General features: G+C 36.4%; 1 protein-coding gene across 1 annotated transcript in view; it reads right to left on the reverse strand.

Annotated features, from left to right (window-relative positions):
- cdh13.L (cadherin 13 L homeolog) overlaps positions 1–25,314 on the reverse strand; it is a 523,301-nt gene that overhangs the window by 247,867 nt on the left and 250,120 nt on the right. The window contains 1 exon segment of the mRNA NM_001094730.1: positions 24,781–24,897. Within this exon segment, the coding sequence (NP_001088199.1) occupies positions 24,781–24,897 (117 nt within the window).

A 25,314-nucleotide genomic window follows, 5' to 3' on the forward strand; every position in this document is an offset into this window, starting at 1 on the left:
AACATACGATAATATATTAGCAATCAGATGGCACTCACACAGCAAAATGTGCTTACTGTTTCTGGTTTATTGAGATCTCCACACAACATTTTTTTTTGGGGGGGAGGTCTACCCCCTTTCACTTGAGAAAGGGGGTGGACCCCCCAAAACGTTGTGTGGAGATCTAAATAAACCAGAAAAAGTAAGCACATTTTACTGTGTGAGTGCCAACTGATTGCTAATATATTATTATTTAGTAAATGTGCCCCTGAATCTGTACAAGCTGAACAGGAAGATATAAATAAATTATTCGGAAACCTGTTATCCAGAAAGCTCAGAATTAAAGGAAGGCCATCTCCCATAACCTTCATTTCATCCAAATAATACAAATTTTTAAAAATTATTTCCTTTTCTCTGTAATATTATAACAGAACCTTCTACTTGATCCAAACTAAGATATTATTAATCCTTATTTGAGGGGAAATAATCGTATTGGGTTTATTTAATGCTCTAATGATTTTTCTGGTAGACTTAAGGTATGAAGATCAAAATTATGAAAAGATTTGCAAAACTCTAAGTCCTAAGTATTCTGGATAACAAGTCCCACACTAATATTGTTAGATGAATTTGGATTTAGTATGTAGTACATTAAGGGCCAGTTGATGATCTGAGCATTATATTCAGTTGTTACACCAGCTAGACATTTATTATTAGTAAAGTTTTTATTATATGTAAAGTTTTTCTAGATAGTATTGCCATTTTTTAATTATGTATCATCATTTCTAAAATATATTTTGTATGTAAGAGAGAAAAGATTGCGAGTGAAAAGTATTTAAACTATTCCCTTCATTGCTTCATTGTAATGAATCACTCAACTGAACTGCCAAAAAGTATTATCATACAACAGGAAAATAAATTGTTTGCATGTTGTAGTAATTAATTTTACGGTTTAGAAACCAATAACACCACTGATAAATTGTTTGTATGTTGTAATTAAATAGTTTGCAGTTCTAAAAATAAATTCCATTGCCTGTTGTGATTGAATTGTTATGATTCCATGTAAACTGGAAAAAAAACCATCCGATTTAACAGAAATCCCCAAATCCCAATTTTTTAAACAATATCTTCCTCTGACATTTTTGAATGCTTTAAAATACACCCCTCCTAAAAAAGACATTGTAGATACTGTACATAAAATGAAATGTTTTCACAACTGATAATTGAATGTATCGCAATTACCATCTCTGAAAAAAATTCAGATGAATGTTTTCAATTAATTGAGGTAATGCAAATAATTTTTTTTTAATTAAGTTAACTTGAGCAACTTAAAATACTGCATTGAATTATGTAAACAATGTTAGCCTACTTTATTTTATGAACCTGTTCTCCTTTTGAATTTACTTTCACTGTTAAGATTTACTCTTACCGTTAGGATTTCCTACTTTATTTTATAAACCTGACCTCGTTTTGAATTCACTTTTACTGCTAAGATTTCTCTTACCGTTAAGATTTTTTTTTCCATCAGTCACCATCTTCATCATTACATGTGTTTTTAGATAGGTCAGATTTAGTTTTAATTAATTTGAAGGATTGTAAAGATATGGTGAACTGCACCTTTAATATGGAGGAATATAACAACTTTCAGTATATGCTTTAATAAGCATGCTTGTAAAGTGTGTATGAAGAGTTGGCCACAGGTTCATCTTTCAAGATTCCATTCTAGTACACTGTACTCCATTTTTCTTTTTTGCAACATTCACTTCTGTCGGGAAAGCCGGGCGCATTTCAGCAATGCATGTCATATTTCATAGGCTTGTCACATACAGAGGACAGCCTTAAAGATTCTAAAATGAAGAATAACTACTGCTAGAATGAAAACCTGTTCAATCATTCCGTTCTTTGACTTCAGCTGGTTTTCTGACTTACCTTTAGATTGTGATTGATGGCTCCAAGCAAGTATAGTGTTAGACTGCCACAACCCACTCTTTCCAACTTATTTATGATGTTGCAGAAATGGTTTAAATTTACATGTAAAGTAAGAGCCTAAAGCATATCCAATTTATCCACTCCCTTTCTGAAAACTATTAACACCTTTGCTGCTGTGAGCTGCTATTTCACCTTCTCTTTCACCCACAGATGTTTGTTGAGAGAACCTTAGGCTGTGATAGAATTTAACAGCTTTACAGAGATTATTTCACATCACTTGAACACTTACACAGCTATGCTTTTATTATTATATGAAACAATTTAAGTAGCCTACTATCGTTATTTTTATTCGTTCTGCCTATTCATTTATCAGTAGTGTAAAATAAGTATGTTGTACTGATTTGACAGGTGCAGGTCTGTCCTAAGATATTATATCTCTACATTTCAAAAACTGTTACACTATATATATATATATATATATATATATATATATATATATATATATATATATATATATATATATATATATATATGTATATATATATATATATATATATATATATATATATACTCTGTGAGTGTTCCTTATATATTTTTCAAATATCAGGTAAGTAGAAAGGTGGACTCCCCTTATCTACTGGGAACATATTGACACATTTTATTTTTTATGTCTATGAGACCATAAAGGTTCCACATTCAAATAGTTACACTGTCCCTTATGTGTATCATTTAATATATATAATAGACCACTAACATAGACCATGATTGTCATAACAGCTGAAGGCATAACACCTTCCATTAAACATTCAATGCATTTCAGAAAAATTGCCATGCATGAAAACCTAGATCTCAAAAACAAATATTATAATCTACTGAAAGTGTTAAGCACTCCATCCCAAGCCATAACAAATAATAATTGGATGTTGGTCTTGTAGCAGATAAAATGTTACATGAGCTCTGAGACCCGGGTTTCCATACATTACTTTAATTGAAATGCGCTGAGGTGGAAGAATTGGTGCATTGTTGCCTGGCTACATTTCTGTTACAGGTATGGGACCTGTTATCCAGAATGCTCTGGACCTGGCATATTCTCGATTAGGGGGTCTTTCTGTTATTTGGATCTCCATACTGTATGTCTACAAAAAAATTATTTAAATCCAATAGGATTGTTTAGCCTCCAATCAGGATTAATTATATTTTAGTTGGAATCAAATACAAGGTACTGTTTTATTACAGAGACAAAAAAAAGAATATATTTTAAAAAATGTAATCATTGGATTAAAATGGAGTCTATGGGATATGGCCTTCCTGTCATTTCTGGATTATTGGTTTCAGGATAAAAGATCCGATACCTGTACTCCAATTGGGATATTTGTATATATGATATCATGGTGACTTTGTTGATGAGGTCATGTAATAACCTTTCCCACCACTATATGTTTTATTAAAGATAGGGTTGTGTTGTTTTTCACTTTGACAAAGGCTATTGTATTAACCAAAACATTGATCTCCATAAGAAAATAATTTTAAATTTTTCATAAGCCATACACGTACGGATACCTGTGATTGCATCTGAATGGAAGAAACTATATATGGCAGGATCTTTTTCAATATATTAAAGTATAATACAACACCTTTTTAGACACCTTCTCTGATGAAGGTCTTGACATATGCTAGGTCAAATTTTAAACAAAGGGAAGTATAGTAAGTTACTAACTGCTGTCCACTGTACATATACTTTAATATACAAACCATACCTAAATTGATAGTGTAAATCAATTATATACTGTAATTTCTCAGTAGTATCATTGTAGCCTAAATTGAACCTAGTCATGCAGCAGCGGGCCTGAAGGACTTTTTTGTAGCTCATAATTTTTGGTTTGTTTGATTACTACATTAAGAAGTACAGCATGTTGGATGTATTTTAATAGACAGTCATTTTTTTAATGCCCTTCTCTCAGTCCTCATATCTGTACACAAGTCAATATTCAGTAACTTGGGTCACAGACCATAGCAATTAGACACTAGTTTGGATGCCTGACTGGTTTATATATTAATGTATCGCATTTTTTAATTACATACTTTCTATTCTGCTCATCTTCTACTTCCCCAGCATTCAAACAATTATATGGATGACAGGTTTACTGGCTAATTTCTATAATTTATAAACAAAATACATAAATGATTGCAAATGCTTGAAATTTAAGAATTTAATGGAATACTCTAAAAACAGGGGCAAACAGGGGCAATTGTGTTTGTTGTGTCTTCTGCTGAATCATGATTAAGTACACCTACCGATACTGGGGACACTGTAGCTATTTCCGCCCAGAACATGGAGGTAATTCTAGGGTTCCCTCTGTGTGTTAACAGGTAAAGCAGACATGAGCCAAAATAATCACGTGCTAATGATGTTTTAAAACATGGAGACGCATTTCCTAACAATTACATCTTGATTTTTTTCCACAAATCTTTAAAAATTTGTGGTTATCTAATTTTATTAAATGTTCTAAAATGTAGAGATTTATGAAGCATAAAAACCATGAAAACCTCTAATACAAAACTTTGGCAGGTAAAAGTTGTTGAGGTCCTATAGAAGTCAATAGGAGCTTCGTTGATCCTTTTGAGACCACTCTAAAATTAATGCAGACTTTTAGAGGTTTTCTTTTTTTTTCATTAAGAATTGTCCAGAAAAGTTGTTATTTCTCAAAGGTCTAATTTTCGATTTTTTTATACCTAGAGTGAACTCGAATGAATTCACAATTTGAATGGCTTCTTATTTGCGAAAAAACAGAAATGGAAAAAATTCAGCGAGTTGGAGTTGCGAAACCCGAAAACTCAAATTAATTGAGTTTTTGGTGAAAAAAATTGAATCTTTTTGGGCAAAACCCTACAAATAAAACCCAAAAAATGTGATTCTTGACCAAAAAAATGACCTCGAAAACTAGAAAATGTTATAAAAATGTCGCTGCTATTTACACCCAATTTGTGAATGCATGCACTCATAATACTTAATAGCACCCCACACAGTTGCAATAATGACCACAATTACATTGCAGGTAAAAAAGAAACTGCATCTGAAAATTGCACACTGCACTGCATTCTTAAATTGCAATTTAGGAATTTTCTTAATCACCAAATTGAATATTGTACCAGAAACTAAAAGAACATCTTGACATGGATTCTGCAAATATCTGGAATTAAGCTGAATGCAAAACCATTTTTCTTTCAGCTCCAACCAGAGTTCATGCAGATATACATTACAGACCAACAGACCAGGATGCTTATTGCATAAGATTTAGATACTTCTTATGATTTGAGTATGATGGAATGAGGGTCCTTCTTAATGATTACACTCTGATGGAACGGTGTATTTTCCTACAATTACAATGGTTATTAACAATGGCAAATTAAGACCATAAAGCAATAATGTACATGGAATTTAGCTTAAGTGGCTACTCTGTCTATATTATGGTATTTTATCAGCTTGGACCTAGCTAAATTACTTGGCCCTCTTGATAAATTGGCTTAACACACTAGGGGGCCGATGTTCAAATTCAAGTTCAAGTTTATCTATGCTAAAACTGATGAATTAGAATTCAAGTATTCAAATTCAATTTTAGAAATGTATTAAAATCTGGTGAAACGTTTCACAAATAAAAAGGTGCAGGAAAAAACGCAAGAAAAAATACCCCTACTGACTTGCTCAAGAATTGCCAAGAAAAAAAGTCCATTGACTTCAATGCATTTTGTTTAACAAAAGCACCAATAAAAGTGCCCATTGACTTCAATTAATTCTGCTTTAAAAAGGCAAGAAAAAATTACCATTAACTTTACTGCATTTAGCTGAAAAAGAGAGAAGAGAAAAAATACCCACCTACTTCAGTCTATTTTTTTGCTGAAAAACACCATGAACACCCATTGACACAATTTGTTTCGTAGTTTCATGATTTCATGATCACTGAAATTCGCCCATCCCTACAGACAAGCAATGAGTGAATCTTATGATATAAATACCTGCTGTTACACTATTAATATATCTTAATTTATATAGTGCAACTGTGTAAATACAGGTTTGGGACCTGTTATCCTAAATGTTTAGGATTTGGGGGTTTTCATAAAAGGGATCTTTCTGTCATTTGGATCTTCTTCCCTTCTACAAAAAAACTATTTAAACATAAATTAAATCCAATGGGATTTTTTTTTGCCTACAGCAAGTTTAAATTATACAGTATGTTAGTTTTATTATTACAGAAAAAAAGGAAATCATTTTTAAAAATCTGATTTTGTTTGAGTAAAATAGGGTCTATGGGAGATGGCTTTCCTGTAATTCTGAGCTTTCTGGATATGGGTTTCCAGATAATGCATCCCATACCTGTAGCTCTTCAAACCTTTACACATCACCACTAACCGTACAAACATGAGAATAAACGCTGCAAAAAATATATATACAGTTAACAATAAGGGCCAGATTTATCAACGGTCAAGTTTTGAGTTCATCTGAGTTTTTTAAAACGTCCATGAACTCGAAATGTATTATTATAATTCAATTTGTAAAACTCGGATGAATAGGATCCGAAAACTTGAATCAATTTGTTTTAAAAACTTGATTAGAGTTTTTTCTCAGAAAAAAATTGAATGTCAGGAAGGCTGCAAACAACTCCCAATTGATCCCTGGACATCTCCCATTGACTTAAACAGCAATTTGGCAGGTTTTAGGTGGCGAATAGTCGAATTTTAGTTCTAAAGTGCCAGTGTATGATAAATCTCAAAAATCGAATTTGAATTTTTTAAAATACTCAAATTGAATTTGAAAAGCTCTCTAGTCGAATTTGACAATTTTGACCATGAAAAAAATAAAAAATGTGAATTTTGAATTCAAATTTTCAATTCGGCCCTTGGAATATTTGCCCCTAATTGTTAAAAACACGCCCTGTTATTCTTTACTAATGAAGCTCTCACCTACAAAGAAATCCTTACAGTAATTTCAAGATCTGTATATCATTTCAAGAGATATCAAATTATTTCCTATAACATTGTCAACACGTTGTCTGGCTGGCTCAATGAAAATTCCAATATGACACAGGGTGAGATCACGCTACAGCATTCTTCAGTCTCAGAACTTTGCCAATTGCTCCCACAGGTCATTTTATCATTGTTGACAATGGATATTTTTGCACACTGTCCTGCAATCACTAAAATTCCATTAAGAGTATTGATGTTCTGTCATGAAGGAAGCATACTCCACAATTACCATCAACCTGTTGTCACAATTCTCATTATTTTTTCTTTTTGTTACTCGTCTCTCCTTACTAAAACGCAACTCTTCCATCTCCCAGCTAATGAACAGCATCCTTTCTTCTGCTTCATATGATTATCTTTTCGGGGAAAAAAGTCAACTTTAAACTGTTCCCAACAAATCCAGTTTATTGTAATGCAGAATAAGGATAATAAATTACATGCATATTTTATAAACCACAATGCATTCTTTTATAGAATGGATTTTTGTATTTTGTTTTTCTAAAACTGTGTTGCTACACATCTTTTATACAATCTTTCAATTCAGACTCTAAGGGGCACATTTACTTAGGGTCGAGATATCGAGGGTTAATTAACCCTCGATATTCGACCGTCAAAGTAAAATCCTTCGACTTCAAATATTGAAGTCGAAGGATTTACCGCAATTCGTTCGAACGATCGTAGGAAAAATCGTTCGATCGAACGATTAAATCCTTCTAATCAAATGAGGATTTTAATTCATCGATAAAACAATTTTCCTTCGATAAAAAAAAACTTAGAAAGCCTATGGGGACCTTTCCCATAGGCTAACATTGTACCTCTGTAGGTTTTAGGTGGCGAAGTAAGTGGTCGAAGTTTTTTTTAAAGAGACAGTACTTCGACTATCGAATGGTCGAATAGTCGAATGATTTTTAGTTCGAATCGTTCGATTCAAAGTCGTAGTCGAAGGTCGAAGTAGCCAATTCGATGGTCGAATTAGCCAAAAAAATACTTAGAAATTCGAAGTATTTTTTAGTCCATTCTTCCACTCGAGCTAAGTAAATGTGCCCCTAACTCTAAGAATATATGTGCTTCTGCTCCCAGAATGAAAAATGAAGTGGATCATCATATGGTTGACAGAGATGACTAATGACCAAATTTGGGTTGTCACATAGTTAAAAAGTTAATTTGGTTTAAAAAAGACAAAATTCCATCAAGTTAAACTCATGCAAATGACCCCCATTTTAAATAAATATACGCATGCAAACCAATCAATTCACTCACATATATAAAAAATATAGGTTATATCCTTGTATATTATACCTGCCCAAGAAGTAATCCAAACCACTCTTAAAAGCATTAATAGAATCAGCCATCACAAACACCAATGCATTCCACAACCTCACTGTCCTCACTGTGAAGAACCACCTAAACTATTTAAAATAGGCTGCTCTTCTCAAACAAGAGCGTGGCCAGTTGATCAAATATGCACAGTTACCATCATCTGCACTTATCCTAATCAATATGTTGAAGTACATTCAAATATGTATAAATATGTATGCAAAATCTACTATAAAGTGTTCTCCACGTTAAACAAAACAGGGATTGTTTGTTTTGTATGCATTTTATATAATATACAGTATATATATATAGATAGATAGATAGATAGATATAGATAGATATAGATAGATAGATATAGATAGATAGATATAGATAGATAGATATAGATAGATAGATAGATATAGATAGATAGATAGATATAGATAGATAGATAGATATAGATAGATAGATAGATAGATAGATATAGATAGATATATGTGTGTGTGTTATAATATATGCAGGACTGTGCATTTGCACACAGTTTATATCAGTACCAAGAGCAGAGAAAAGTGGTGTTGCACGTCTACAAATGCATTAGGCAACTTGTTTGTTTCCCCACAGTGAGTTGCACCTGAAACCACTTGGTTTAAAGGTACTTGCTTTAAAATGCACTCCTTGCCCTTCCATAAAAATGCGGTTGGCACCGTTCCATCGTTCCTGCCTTCCATTCCATTTGCACGTTGCTCACTGCATCTAGGTAAGTGACTGTGCCCTATTTTATTATTGATCACGCTAACTCAGCAATAGGAAGCATGAAAAAGTTTGAAATACGACAATATAAGAAAATCAATGAGAGGTGAAGAGATAATATAACAGCCCTTGCTCTTCTGCACACATTATAGTTAAACATAATTTTGTGAACCATTAGACATACAGTAGTTATGTAATAATGTGCAGCAATTGATGAAGTTGTAGATTTTACATAGCAGCATTTTTGTGGAAAGAGTCGCCCTTTTAAACTTTCAAGTTACCGCAGATTAAACCATCTTGGAGCAATGGCTGTTAGTTCCAGGTCACTGGCGAACAGATTGATTAAACTACCTGAAGTCATCCTCTTTCATCCTCTTACTAGAAAAAAGCCTGGGGCAGTAACATGTATCCAAATAAAAGTACAGGAGCCAAATAAATTGTGTTTTTAAATAGGACTTGATGAATACTTTAATTTAAACTGACAACATGAACATGTACAATTCTCAGCATTTTAATATTAATATTATTACCTTTAATTTATATAGTGCCAACGTGTTCCCCAGTGATTTATAGAGATAATACATCATTCACAACAGTCCCTGTCCCAGACAGTGTAGTTCATGTTGATAAAGGGGGCCCAATAGAATTCTTTCACCGCGAAAATGACGCCCATAGACTTGTATGGTGACGCGTGTCATAAACAATTAGACGCCCATAGACTTTAATGGGCGTCGGCAACATTTGGTTGGCATTAGCGAAACGGGTCAAATTCGCCCAAGCCTAGGGCCCAACACTCACCTATTGTGATGAGCAAATCTGCCCCATTTTCTCAGTTTCACAAAAAATCTGCAAATGGCAAAATGTGGAATTTTGCCGCGAATCAACGCATCGCAAAAACATTTGCTTATCACTAAGTAACAGCTGTGATAGTTTTACTGTGCCATACCAAAAGGAGACAATGTTTCAGGGGTAAACACCTCCATTCGTTAGGGACAGTAAGCAAATTTGGTGAGTGCTGTGTCCCCTTTATCCATATAATTTACATGTGGCCACATGTCAGAAGGTAACGCAATTTGTAGACACAGGGTGTGCTCCCAATTCAAAAATCCTGTCCCGGTCAATACAACAGAGTGCACCCACACATTATTATAGATATCATTATTACATGCGAGTTGGTTAAAAATATATGAATACATTGTTTTTTTATATTATTTGTTGATAATAGTTGTTCTTATTAGTTCTAAAATGTACTTTATAAATATTTAAAAACACATTATTGCAAATATAACTATCCATAACAGAAATCAAGATGGCCTAGTTAAGCTATTCTGGAATGCACCTCACTTTGAGCACAAATAAATTTGGAGCAAGCATCCATCAAGGAAGTCATCTTTTGGACAAAAGCATACACTAAAATGGGATTGAATTGAGCATTTGACTCCTGTATGGCATTATCTACTTCCCCCTTAAAATAAAATGTGCATTTGTAAGCACACCACGCACCAGAAAAGTCTGCTCCAACTATACAGTGGAAAGGAAAGGGGTTGGTTGGCTCAAAAAACTGACATTAGTAGTTTTTTTCTGCAAGACGGTTCGTTTACAGTTTGCTATGTCCATATATGTGATGAGCAAATTTTTTTGCCATGCATGGATTCTCAGCAAAATTCCTCATTTTGCCATCAGTGGATTTTTTTTGCAAAATTGCAACAAAAATTTGCCAAGAAAAAAAATGTGCAAGGAAATGCAAAAAAAAAAAGAAAAAAAAAAAAAGCCCATTCGGTTCAATGCATTTGGAGTGACAAAAAAACACCCACTGACTTTAAAGCAACTGGAGTGAGAATTAAAGTTGCCCATAGACTCTAATATATTTTGCTACAAAAAAAGTCACCCATAGACTCTACTGTATTTTGTTACAAAAACGTTGCCTCGACAAAAAAAGAGGCAGATAGACTTAAATGTGTTTTGCTCATCACTATTATATACTAATATCTTTTATGGTTCTCAGAACAAAATATTATGTTACTTTCCCAATGCCAACGCAGCAATGTTTGGCCATGTTTAAATACGTGATGTAAGGGCCAGGGCTGCTCAACTTCACCACCTTAGGGCCTTTCAAGACTAGCACAATAATATGATTATCCTCCATTTAATTAAAGCAGTTCAATCAAAAACAAAGATAACCTCACCTCAGATAGACATATTTCAATCCTGTGAAAGCACCAGAGGGCTATGCTCATCTGCTTCTGATATTTATAACTTACAAACACTTTGCAAATATAATTTTTTTTTCTGAACTGAACCACAAGAAGATAATAATCACATCTATTTGATTATGAGTAATAAACTGCAGTATATACTTTTAAATATAAACCAGTTTGCAGATGCAATTTAGAAATCATAGATGTAAATCCAAATCTTGATTCACAGCCAAATAATCCTCTATGGAGAATCAAACATAGGGAATAACTGCATTGTGTTGTAGCTCTTTCACAGGGAATTTGGGGATATTTCGATTTTTTGGTGCTTCTTTGTACCTGCCCATGTGACTGGTTTTGCTTGTGTGATAAATGTGTTAATGTTTGTAGACCTATGATGCTGCTGAAGTCATTATAAAGCTGAATTGATTTTTTGTGTCCCCTAGTCAATATCTAACTATGTGCCTTTATGAACTTTTATGTAGACATTTAACTTCCTATTGACTTTAACATAAACTTACTAGGACAGTGTTGTAAGCTATAACAGTTATACAGTATCATCTCTGCACTATGTGCTCATATAGACACACACACACACACACAGTTAGGTCCATAAATCTTTGGACAGAGACAACAAAAATATTGCATAAAAATGTGAATAAGTAAAGACTTTTTTTTAACACAATCACTTTTTTCATGGGGCTCAAAAGAAATTGGACAAATTAAAAAACTGAATAATGTTAATTTCTAATACTTGGTTGAAAACCCTTTGCTGGCAAATGACAGCCTGAAGTCTTGAACTCATGGACATCACCAGATTCTGGGTTTCCTCCTTTTTAATGCTCTGCCAGGCCTTTACTGCAGCGGCTTTCAGTTGCTGTTTGTTTGTGGGCCTTTCTGTCCGAAGTTTAGTCTTCAACAAGTGAAATGCATGCTCAATTGGGTTCAGATCAGGTGACTGACTTGGCCATTCAAGAATATTCCACTTCTTTGCTTTAATAAACTCCTGGGTTGCTTTGGCTGTATGTTTGGGTTCATTGTCCATCTGTATTATGAAACTCCTCCCAATCAATTTGACTGCATTTACTGTAGCTGGATTTGAGCAGACAGTATGTCTCTGAACACCTCAGAATTAATGTGGCTGCTTCTGTCCTGTGTCACATCATCTATAAACACTAGTCCCAGTGCCACTGGCAGCCATGCACGCCGAAGCCATCACACTGCCTCCACCATGTTTTATAGATGATGTGGTATGCTTTGGATCATGAGCTGTTTCTCCATACTTTTGTCTTGCCATCATTCTGGTAGAGGTTGACCTTGGTTTCATCTGTCCAACGAATGGTTTTCCAGAACTGTGTTGGCTTGATGCTTACGAGTGGCTTGCACCTTGCAGTGCACCCTCTGTATTTACTTTCATGCAGTCTTCTCTTTATGTTAGACTTGGATATTGATATGCCTACCTCTTGGAGAGTGTTGTGCACTTGTTTGACTGTTGTGAAGGGGTTTCTCTTCACCATGGAAATGATTCTGCGATCATCCACCACTGTTGTCTTCCTTGGACATCCAGGTCCTTTTGTGTTGCTGAGTTCACCAGTGCTTTCTTTCTTTCTCCGGATGTACCAAACTTTAGATTTTGCCACTCCTAATATTGTAGCAATTTCTCGGATGGGTTTTTACCATTTTTGCAGCTTAAGGATGGCTTGTTTCACCTGCATGGAGAGCTCCTTTGACCACATGTTGTCTGTTCACAGCAAAATCTTCCACGTCCAAGCACCCCCCTCCTCAAATCAACTCCAGGGCTTGTATCTGCTTCATTGATAATGACATAACAAAGGAATTGCCCACACTGGCCCATGAAATAGCCTTTGAGTCAATTGTCCAATTACTTTTGAGCCCCTGAAATGAAGTGATTGTGTTAAAAAAAGGCTTTAGTTCCTCACATTTTTATTGCAATCTTTTTGTTCAACCCACTGAAGTAAAGCTGAAAGTCTGTAGTTCAACTGCATCTGAGTTGTTTCATTTAAAATTCATTGTGGTGATGCATAGAACCAAAATTAGAAAAAAGTTGTCTCTGTCCAAATATTTATGGACCTAACTGTATGACCCATACTGTCAGTGTTACAGTCCACGTGTGGCACTTACTTGGTGGCAAGGGACAAATCACAGTGGTATCAGGAGAGGCTGGGTACCTGGTACTTACTAGTGTAGTGCCTCCACCTAGTGGGATCCAGGATTGCACCAACTGGTGGCCCCACTAGGAACACAGTAATAATATACACACAGTATTTGGTGAACTGAATAAATGTTTATTTGAAGTAAATGGGCAACTAGTACAAACAGCACTCCTAACCAGTTGGAAATAGAGCTTCACTATCTGACTAAGCAGGTGGTAACTATTTGCCTAACTAAAAGAAGGCAAAGTCCTTTAAGGTATTCCCAAACACACACAATCTGTGTAATCTTCAGTACTCTTTTAGGAGGATACTCATTCCAAAAGTCTCTTTGGATTATTCAGATCCTTCAGGCGAGTCCAGCACTTGCAGCCCTGCAGTGCGACTTCCAGCCCCCTTTGGATATTCTATCTATCTATCTCTATTATCTATCTATTATCTCTATCTATCATCTATCCAATATTCATTAGAAATATGTAAATGTCACAGCACTGTTTTAAGGAAAAGACCATATTAACTGAGAGTACAGTGAAACAGAAAATTAGGAGCAAACAATAAGACTACTGAAAAAAACCAAACAAATCAATGAAAATAAATCACACTGTATCTATGCTGGGATAAATATATAGTGGGGTTCTGAGATACTAATAATATATTTGCATTAATCTGTCTTGCTAAATATTTAATGAATGCTTCACAAACAGTTCTTATTTCTTTCTTACAGTAGTTTGCCTATTTAATGACTTTAACACATTTTTCCAGTTACAAACAATACACTATTGCTATGAGTCACTGAATAATTTCACCTGATTTGACTGATTCCACCATAAGTCAACATTTAGCAATGAACTATTGTAGGCTTAACTTATTTGATGAACAATTTTTTGGGCTGGTAGAGATTTTCGGCAACATTTTTAAAGACATGCACTAAAGTTTCTCCATGTGTTTCCCTGGAAAAAAATATGTTTTTCACATGGGGAAAAAAAACATGCATTGACTCCAATGCATTTGGTGCGGGAAACAACAGAGGAAAAGAATGCACCTTGACAGCAATGCATTTGGTACAAAGAAAAAAATTACGTTTGACTCTAATGCATTTGTCTGAAGAAAAGAAAACTAAAGAATAATTTGCCAAAGTGCCAATGCATTTATAGAAATGTTGGAGAATTTTTGCAATTTCACTACATTTTCTGTGGTTTCAATAATGTTTTAGGGAAACAGGCCAGTTTTGCTCATCATTAATCAGTTGCTGTCCTTTCATCTACAGTCACCCAATGTAGAAAATGTTTGTCGAAAATTTGTCACGCAGCAAAAGAGTTTTGCTAGTTGTTCAGTGGGACAAATTCACTCATCACTGCACATAATACATTATTAAACGAATATATGCACACTTTCTGCATCCAATGTTTTCTAGAATATGTGGTTTGTATGCCTTAAAGTGCACATATAAGGCTATCATATGGCAAAAGCTGTTAACATTAATTTAAATTGGTAGTTTGGAGGTGAAAGGCATACTTACCCATTTTGTCATACAGCTTGTTATAAGTAGAATTAAAAGAGAACTAAACCCTAAAAATGCATATTACTAAAAATGCCATATTTTATACACTGAACCTACTGCAAGAGCCTAAATGTTCAGCATCTCTAGAAAAGTAATGATCCAGGCTTTCAAAATTGTGCATAGGAGATTGCCATGAAGGCAGGGCAGCCATCAGGCGGGGGGGACAGGGGGGAGAGTTGTAGGGGGCCCCTTCATGGTTCAAAAAAAAAAAAAGTCAAATAAAGTTTAACATAATAAAGAATGAATTTTATTTGGCAGTGAAAGGGTTAAATTATGTCCATTTCCTGCTAAGGCTGAATACTGCTTTATTTGGCTGTACCTACATTTGTTTCTGGCAGGATCACTAATTAGCTGTAACAAGAGATCAGTTCTTTTTGCCAATATGTATTTGGTGTAAATGCCGTTAATTAAAATAAGTTAAAAGTAGTTAAATGCTGCCTTTTGGAAAGTAAGTGATCTGGATTGGCTTGTTACAAAAGACTCATTATCAGACTAATTATCAGAGATGCACTTTACTGTTTCCATGGAAAGGTAATTTATAACAAAGTTATTTAATATTTTAATTGATAAAGAAAGAAAGGGCCAGTAAATGGCTTATTGCTGGAAATTGTATCCCTTGTTTAAAGTGATGGGCTAATTTGGGGCATTTTGCTTCGCTGAAAAATGCGCAAATTTCCTGCGAAATTCGCGAAACGTCGAAAAATTCACGAAATGGCGCCAGCATCTTGTTTTTGACGCCGGTGTCTGTTTTTGTTTGCCGGAGAATTTTCGCTTCAGTTTCGTGAATTTGCGCCTGGCGAATAAATTCGCCCATCACTACTTGTCTGCTGACAGAGGAAATAGCAGTTGCAATAAAATCTGCAGTAAGTGGTTAATGTTTTGATTTCTACTTCCTTTTACCGATATTAGTTCTGAATGATGTATAAACATTTCATTTCAGACATGCACTGAGCTCTTCCTTAGAATGTCTACTGCAGCGCTAGCTATTGACCTTCACCCTTGTTCTACTACTCTTAGAATAGGCTTTTCCTGCTGTTTTAAAGGGATACTGACATTTTTTTTCAAGACATATCAGTTCATAGTGCTGATCTAGCAGAATTCTGCAAATCCATTTTTTTTAAAAGAGCAAACAGATTTTTTATATTTAATTATGATATCTGGGATGGGGCTAGACAAGATGTCCATTTCCCAGGTGCCCCCAACCATGTGGCTTGTGCTCTTATTAACCCCAGTCACTCTTTACTGCTGCACTGCAAGCTGGAGTGATATCACCACCTCCCTTCTCATTAACTTTAAATGGTGGTATAATAAGCTAAAATCAAGCCTACATGCAGCCCTAAGATCCAATGAGAGATCTCTTGAACTGACCCTTCAACTTTTTGGGTAAAGGGGGAAAACTAACCATCATGTATCAGACTGAAAAGGGTTACATCGTTTCTCAGGTGCCCTTAGCCATGTGACTTTGGCTCTGATAAACCCCAGTCACTCTTTACTGTGAACTGAAGTTGGAGTGATATCACCCCTCCCCCCAGCAACCCATCAGCAGCCTGTACACAAAACAATGGGCAGCTATCCATTTATCAGTTGTCTGACACCTCTACTGAAGCATTCAGCAGTCTGAACTGACGAGTGCCGCCATGGGATAATACCACTGCTGCCACTGTCCTGAATTATAGCAAGAGGGTGAACAGACAAAACTGCCTATATGCCTCCCAATGATTTATGATGGCTTCAGGCATTTCTCTGTCAGCTAAAATACACAATGTGAAAAACTGTCCCATGAACCATTAGCCTCAATAAGCTTTTAGCTCCCTATACAATAAATACAGAGGCAGTGGGAGCTTTAGGTCCAAATAAATTAAATACAATGAGAGACATTGATTTTTGACACCCCATATCCCCTAACCCTTCCAAAAAACAGTTTTCCTGAAGGCTGGAGAAGATTTGTAGAGATCAAAATGAAGTCAGTTCATTTGCATTGCTAACCCCTAGTGGTAGCACCCAAGCAGGAAAAACCCTGCTCTGCTATTGCACAACTTGGGTCGTATTGAAGTAAAATGAAAAGGGGAGAAACAATGGGGGGCCCATTTACTTAGCTCGAGTGAAGAAATAGAATAAAAAAAACATCGAATTTCGAGTGTTTTTTTTGGCTACTTCGACCACCGAATTGGCTACTTCGACCTTCGATTACGACTTCGAATCTAACGATTTGAACTAAAAATCGCTCGAATATTTGACCATTCGATAATCGAAGTACTGTCTCTTTAAAAAAAACTTCGACCCCCTACTTTGCCACCTAAAACCTACCGAGGTGCAATGTTAGCCTATGGGGAAGGTCCCCATAGGCTTCCTGGCAATTTTTTGATAGAAGAAAAAACGTTCAATCGATGGATTTAATCCTTCGATCGAAAGATTTTTCGTTCAATCAAACTATTTGTGGTAAATCCTTCGACTTCGATCAGGGCCGCCATTAGAAATCACGGGGCCCCGTACAACAAAATTTTTGGGGCCCCCTGGGCCCCGCCCACACTGACGACCAAGCTCCGCCCCATATCCCGCCCACATCGCAGTTAAAAGACCACACAGACATCAGCGCTAAAAAAGTAACCCCCCCCACACAAGTTGTAAAAAGCTATTGATGGTCAGGGCCCCCTTATAAAAAAAATTGGGGCCCCAAAAAAAAAAAAATTAAATTTTTTTTTTTTTTAAAAACATTGGTGGCAGGGGCCCCCTGTTAAAAAAACTTGGGGCCCCAACAAAAAAAATGTAAAAAAAACTAAAAAATAAACAAACATTGGTGGCAGGGGCCCCCTTCTAAGTTAAAAACAAATTGGGGCCCCAAAAAAAAATTTGAAAAAAAAATTAATTTTTTTTTGAAAAAAAAAAAAAAACATTGGCGGCAGGGGCCCCCTTATAAGTTAAAAACAAATTGGGGCCCCAAAAAAAAATTTGGAGAAAAAAAAATTTTTTTGAAAAAAAAAAAAAAAAATGGTGGCAGGGGCCCCCTTACAAGTTAAAAACAAATTGGGGCCCCAAAAAAAAACAATGGTGGCAAGGGGCCCCTTACGAGTTAAAAAAAAATTGGGGCCCCAAAAACAAAAGTTTTAAAAAAAAGATTGGTGGCAGGGGCCTATAGAATATTAAAATAATACATTGGTGGCCAGGGGATTAAAAAAAAAAAAACACAAACTGGTGTTCAGTAGAATTGAACTCATGGCTTCAGTACTTCAACTTCGCCTCCTTTCGTGACTTCGGGTCTTTTCACCGCTTCAGGACTTCGGCTTCGGCTGTTTTCGTGACTTCGGGTCTTTGCGCTGCTTCAGGACTTCGGCTTCGGCTGTTTTCGTGACTTCGGGTCTTTTCGGCGCTTCGTGACTTCGGGACTTCGGCTTTTTCCGTGACTTCGGGTCTTTTCGTCGCATCGGCTTCGGCTTTTCGGCACTTCCGCATTCGGCACTGAAGAGGCAAGACGTACGGCTCGGGCGCTCGTAAGGGGGGCCCGGATCTTCAAAAAAATGCAGCGCTGCCGGGCCCCCCTTCATGCCCGGGCCCGGTACGCTTGTCCCCCCTGTCCCCCCCTGATGGCGGCCCTGACTTCGATATTCGAAGCCGAAGGATTTACATTCGGCAGTTGAATATTGAGGGTTAATTAACCCTCGATATCCGACCCTATGTAAATCTGCCCCTGGGTGTCTCAAAGCAGTTCAATCCTGAAGTGCTGGATCCTTCTCAAAGCTAAAAAGTTATTAAACTTTTTATTCAGCAGCTCTCCAGTTTGCAATTTCAGCAATCTGATCGCCAGGGTCTAAAATACCCTAGCAACCATGCATTGATTTAAATAATAGACTAGAGTGTGAATAGGAGAAATATTTTCTGTTTCCTTCCTTTTCTCATTTTTATTTTGTAAATAAATAACAATAGAAAAAAAATCTACTATATAGTGGGAAATGACTAGCGTTTGATAAAGATCAACAACATAAATAATGATAAACAGACTGAATATTCAGAATTATGGGAATAAATTTAAGGCAAGGCACCGAAGTGTCATAAAATAAGACTCTTAAAATTCCAATAGGTTAGTATACAGAAGCATAACAAAGCATATATTTCTAGATGCAATAACCAAGAAAAAGCAGAGCCTCTTACAATGTATAAAGTGGATGAATAATTTGAATAGTAAAGTATATCAAATAGCTTCATTTGTGTGAGATGCATCTCTGAAGTCCAAGTAATATGACCATGTGGCTTTCATAAATTGGGTCTGAAATGTGTTGCTACCAAATATAAATTGAAAAGCTTTAGATATAGATCTTTTAAATATAGGTTAACATTGCTCATAGATGGAGGTTCATGTTTAATCCATGGGAGCAAAATGGTTTATTTAGCTGCAGTTAAGCACATAAAAGATATAATATATTCAGGCTTTGCATATTTTCAAATTTTTCCAACCAACAAAAAAATCTTTTTTATCCCCAGAAAATACTGAATAAAAGTTTATTTATAAAATATTCTTATGAAGGTTAGTTCCTACTGCCTTCCAAAAGTATCTGCTTTGCTTTGACTCTAAATCCAACCAAGGCAGGAGCATATAAGTGCTACCCGTGGAGCTAACTGATTTTAGATTGTATAGCTCTATATGCTAGATGGATGAATCTAAAGTGCCATTTCCTCACAGTTAGAGTATTTATTATTTTGTCAAATCAAGACAAGAATGTACTTAAATCATCTGGTGAAGCTAAATATTTGGACCATTTGGTTGCTGCTCAGTGTAATGTATAAAAAGTACTTTTTGTCCAGAAGAATTTATAACAAAGGAAAAAACTGCTGAAAAATTCTGCAAAATAAAAATGCATTTTAGTCAGTGGCCTTCATTTTTTCCTTCTGCCAAATGCATTTAAGGTCAAATGGCGCATTCCCCCCCCCAGAAAAAAAAAATATTTTATGGGCAAAAAAAAATAGGCAGGTGTATCCACTCCTTATTGCTTTCTTTTTGCCTTGTAAACACCATTGGGTGGTATGTATATCATTGTTATATCAGCTGATATTCTTGTTGTAAACATTGTTGTAGCTGTGATACCACCTGAGTCTAAGACAAAAGTTTTTTCTCTGAGTGTGCAAACCTGACACATGGTAAAACAAAATAAAAAAACACAAAATAATAGCCCATATTTGTAAAAATCTTAATCATTGTGAAATGTGAATTTTAGCACAAATCTGTATCTGTTTAAAAATGGCTCATCCCTAATAATATATATACGTGAAATAAATATCTAATGCTTTATGGGAGAATATTTTCTATAGTTTTTGCAAACCTTGGATTGCACAATTCATAGACTGCGGCTTTGCACAGTAATATGAACAATAATAAATTGTGAACTGCTTATATTTGCAAAGTTGTTTTTGCGTTATACACCGTGTTTCCCCATTGGACTGTTGCCACTGTTGTCAAGGAAAGCATGTTAGTTAGTATAGAACTATCTCCCATATGTATTAATAGACACAAAGTTTGCCCAGAAGCACTAACCCATAGAATCCCACAAGATGTTTGCTTTTAAACAGGTGAGCAGTAAATGCTACCCACTGATTAATTGCTATAGTTGATAAGAAGTGTAGCAAAATTACTCCTGACAGCTAACCCTATAAGGCCAAAAAGAAATAGTATATCTGAACGCTACTGTCAACAATGACCTGATTGAAGTCTGCAGCAGCTGAGCAACAGAGCATTGTTACGTTGTGACCCACTTTCTCAGCTGAGATCTCACTGGATATGTAAAATGAGGAAGGTGTTGTAGGTGAACCTAACTCAGATGTGACATTGACAATAGAAATAAAGGGTGGTTCTTAATCATAAAATGAAAAGGTTCTTCTTTCTTCACCCTGTCAAGGTCTAACAGCTGTGACGGTTGTAATAAGGACCAAGGATGGAGCTGCTATGCATATTAGCAGGCAAAAGTTAATAAAGTTCAAGGTCAAGATCCAGGCAAAGAGTCAAGGGGAGCCAGCAAACAGCATAGTCAGAAGGCAGAGGTCAGAATTTAAAAAAAAATTGGTAAGTAGAGAAATTTAGCGCACCCAGGAACACTCAGGAGCAGAACTTATATTCACGCGTTGACAATGTCGGAGTGGGACACCAGAGGCCCACCAAAAAATCTTAGACCAGGGGCCCACCAATTAATCTTAGACCAGGGGCCCACTCTCAGTACTATTATTCTTCCTCTCCTCACTTAACCTCTATTCTCCTAGTCTCTTTTCTTTACATACTATAATCTATTATTCCATCTATTTAGCATCTTTGTTCTATTAAAAATAGGGAATGTCCATGAGATAGCCCAAATGCTTAGCATCATGAGGGCCCACTGACACCTGGGCCCACCGGGAGTTTTCCTGGTATCCCGGTGAGCCAGTCCAACACTGCGCGTTGAACCCAGGACAATGGCATTATTTTATTTCAAAATTGGTGGCAAAACCACGCACAATGAAGTCTTGCGGCAACGGATCGAACCATGGGAACCACCATGTTAAAAGCTGCTCGAAGACGAGTGGAATGCCATCAGGCACTCCTCACACACCCACCAGCTGGGTATGGGTTGACAGTATGTTCTGTCTGCCTCAGATCTGTTCAGATCTATTGCCTCACTACTGTGATCTAAATAGATCTAACAGGAGAACAGAATATTCTCACACACCCAGATGCATTGAAGCTGGATAGGATGGAAGTGTACCCTCACTAATAAGATTTACACCACAGTCAACTGGATCCATTCCATCAGTAGCCTCTCAGGGATAAATGTAGCTTGAGTCTCTTATCAGCTGTGCTCCCTACATGAAGGCAGGTGTCCCCCAGGGAAATACTACTACTTTTGGTAGATCACAGGACTGGTCTTCCTCACTAGCCCTAATTATCTTACATCCTTGGAGCATACAGCTTTACAAACTATTGGTTACTGTAGGGCTTTGTCTTCTGTAATCAGTCCTACTACCACCTCAGCCTTTTGGCTGATTTAACTCTTTTGAAATCCAGAAAGAGACTAAGCATATGTTCTCCTAGCAACCAGAAGCTACTGAAATGATTACCACAGAGCTGCTGAACAAATACAGTATGTATATATTTCAAAAGCCACAAAAAATAAAAAAACATCAGAGTATTGCCTACATCATACTAAAAGTTAACATACATGTGAACTACTCCCTTCAATTTCTTATATAAATATATTTGTAAGCAAAACAGAACAATGACAGGACACTAAATATGTTTAGGAACCTTTGTTTTATAATGGTAGGGGCCTTCTCCTTTAGGACTTGTGGGAGGAGCTCATTCTGAAGCACTGCAATCTGAACACAAGGCTCAAGCCTACACACATTACCCATGATATACATCAACAATCTCCAAGACATGTAGAGTAAAGCACGAAGCAGGAACTGCACAGGAAGGCTAATTCAAGCAGAAAGTCATAGCAGGAAGCATCTAGAACATGGTAGGAACCCACAGACAGGGAGACCCAATAAGAAGCTATGCTAGGCTATTCTTGTACCAAAGTGTGAAGCACTGACATCAAGTCTGGTGTCTAGTGTGGCAACAATTGTACGGCATGGACATGATAATGCCACTGAGCATGTGTAACATGATGACATTAGTAGTGTGCACCAGGACTAGAGGTGCACCTTACACCAATAATGAAAAAAAGTCATTTACCAAATCTTTCTCTCACTACATGTCTTCCAATGTGTCTCTATACATTCCAAGCCAACCCTTCCATTCCTCTCAAAGCCACCACTTTTAGTGATGGGTGAATTTATTAGCCAGGTGCAAATTTGCAGCGAATAAACTCGCGAAACCGCCGCAAAAAAATGGACCCCGGCGCCTGTTTGTATTTCGGCCCGGTGCAATTTCACCAAAAATGGATGCTGGCATCCAAAAAAAACGGACGCCGGTGTCAAAAATGGATGCCAGCGCCGTTTCACAAATTTTTCCAAGCGCCCCAAATTCGCCCATCACTAACCACCTGGTTACAACATCAAATTTCACTGCTATATCCTTCCTTTCTTTCTTGCTGCTCCTTACATCTGGAATGCCATCTCTGCATTCTTCTATAAGTATTCCTCTCTTAATATCTTCAAGTTTAAATTCTAATGCCAGTAATTGGAGCACTGATATAATATCTGATTTAGTTACAAACCCACTTTGTAAGCTCTACGGCAATGATGTAACCACCAAACTGAAGACCCCATGACAGTGACCTGGAGATGCTGCCCCCCTGTGCCCACTTAGTAACAAAGCTGCACTCTGTCTGCCACTGATAGAGCCAGCTGCCAGTGCATATTCGTATTGAGAAGGGGCCTGGTAAACATTTTTGCAGGGGTCCAGCACCCGATTGTTATGGCACTTGAAGTACCAAGACATCCTATTTCTGTACAGTACAATGGATATGGTATGTGTCAGTCATGCAGCAAGAAGCATTACATAAAGTCCCAGAGTTGCTAATGCACTTTGCTTTGCTTTTCTTTCACTGACAGCATTTCAGCTTCCTTTGTAAACCCAGAAGGTCAGCACACTTACCAGATAGGAAAATTCATACATATTTAGCCCATGCTGGGCCTCAAAAGCAGCATATTCTGCATGTGCAAACTGCATGGGGTTGTTGTAGAAGTATACAGAAGCACAAATCCCTCTTTAGTTCTTAAAATAAAACAAATGCATATTGCTGTGCTGATAACATGCAATGGTAAATACAGAAAACCTATTTTCATTTAATAGTTCTAGATTATATTTGGAGAACAGAAACAATAGGCTGCAAGAAAGAGTTTCATATTTTCTTACTTTAGTTCAGTATAAAACTGTGAATGTAGCATGCATGAGAGACAAATATTATAATGGGCTGGTAATAAGGTGGCCAAATATTACAGGAACACTTAGCATGTCATAGAAAACATGATCTGTATATGTTAATGCAGCACTGACAAATAGCCCGTGAGTGTAATTATAGCAGAACTGTATGCCCTGCTGCTTTGTACTTCATTTCACTTAATGTGGACAAATACATTGGAAGAGTAACATATGGATAGGGACCAAAAATTGAATATCATATCCCTCGCTTGTATCAGCAAGCCAGAGAAGGGACGCATCAATAACAGTCGGCATTTGTCACCTACACCATCTGGTCACAAAGCTTGAAGCTGCCAAGAGTCTATTAAACATTTTAATTTCACTGTCTTCCCAAAAGATTTGAAATCCTTTGTGATTAGTCAGCTAACATTTCATAGAACAGCCTGCAAAAAAAAAAAAAGCAAAGGAGAACCTAGAAAATCACATCCATAGACAGTAGAAAAGTAAGTAACTCAATGATCAATAATGATCATTCATGATGATCATTCCACTCAATGTGAAACCATCAGAAACACATCAGTTTATTTCAAGGGCATGTGTAATACATTTGGGAGCATACTGTATATTATAAAACAATGTTTTTTAACATTGTTTACTTAATCCCAAGAACGTTTGGGATAACTGTAGGACAATCATATAAGTATATGGAGTAGTAGACACCCACGAGTCACAACTATTTATTATCATTATTTAACTAATAGAGCGAACACGTTAATTAAGATGATTAGTACTTTCGCCATACATCTAGTAATTATGCTATATTTTCTAGTTTCTGCTTTTCACAGAGTTTTTCGTAACTTGTAAAACCATTTCTCAAAAGGCAAAAAAAAAATGTGCTTTAACGACACAGAACATGACAGAATCGCAACCAGAAGTGTGAATGAATGTGAGGAAACATTTCCAATAAAAAAACTGCGCTAAACCTGGTGCATTGAATGTTTTTGTTTTTTTGTCACCATCTCAAAACAGAAGTTCAGCTTTCCAACGGTAAACACTTACCCTGCCGACAATTTTTGGAAAAGGGATTCTTTGATTCTCTGGAATGGAGATAGAAGGAGCCACAATTGCTCTTCTGTGTCTCAGGAAAGGAAGGTGCCTTGGGACCTTAAGTGCATTCTGTAAATATGAAAAACATAATCAAAATATTGTTTTTGTTACATGCTATTTAAGAAACAGGAAACAGTGTTTGGCTGGGGGTGCCAATCCCTTGTAATTACTGGGAAAATTTGGGAGAGAGAGGCCATGGTGTGCAGGTGAGAACCTTTCCTAATTGAAGAAGGGGGCATTGATCATGGTTATTCATGTCTAGTGATGAGAAAATGCCGGAAACTTTGCCAAACAGCAAAAAATTCACAACATTTTGAAGTCAATTTTTTTTACCTGTGATGTGCGTGACAACTTTTATTGCTCCAAATGCATTAAATTCAATGGGAGTTTTTTCTTGTGGCAACTTTTTTTTTTGTCTTTGCGACTTTTTTGTCCAAATGCATTTAAGTCAATGGGCTTTTTTTGTCTCTGCAAATTTTTGGTCTG

Source organism: Xenopus laevis, chromosome 4L (assembly GCF_017654675.1).
Source record: "Xenopus laevis strain J_2021 chromosome 4L, Xenopus_laevis_v10.1, whole genome shotgun sequence".
Lineage (NCBI taxonomy): Eukaryota > Metazoa > Chordata > Amphibia > Anura > Pipidae > Xenopus > Xenopus laevis.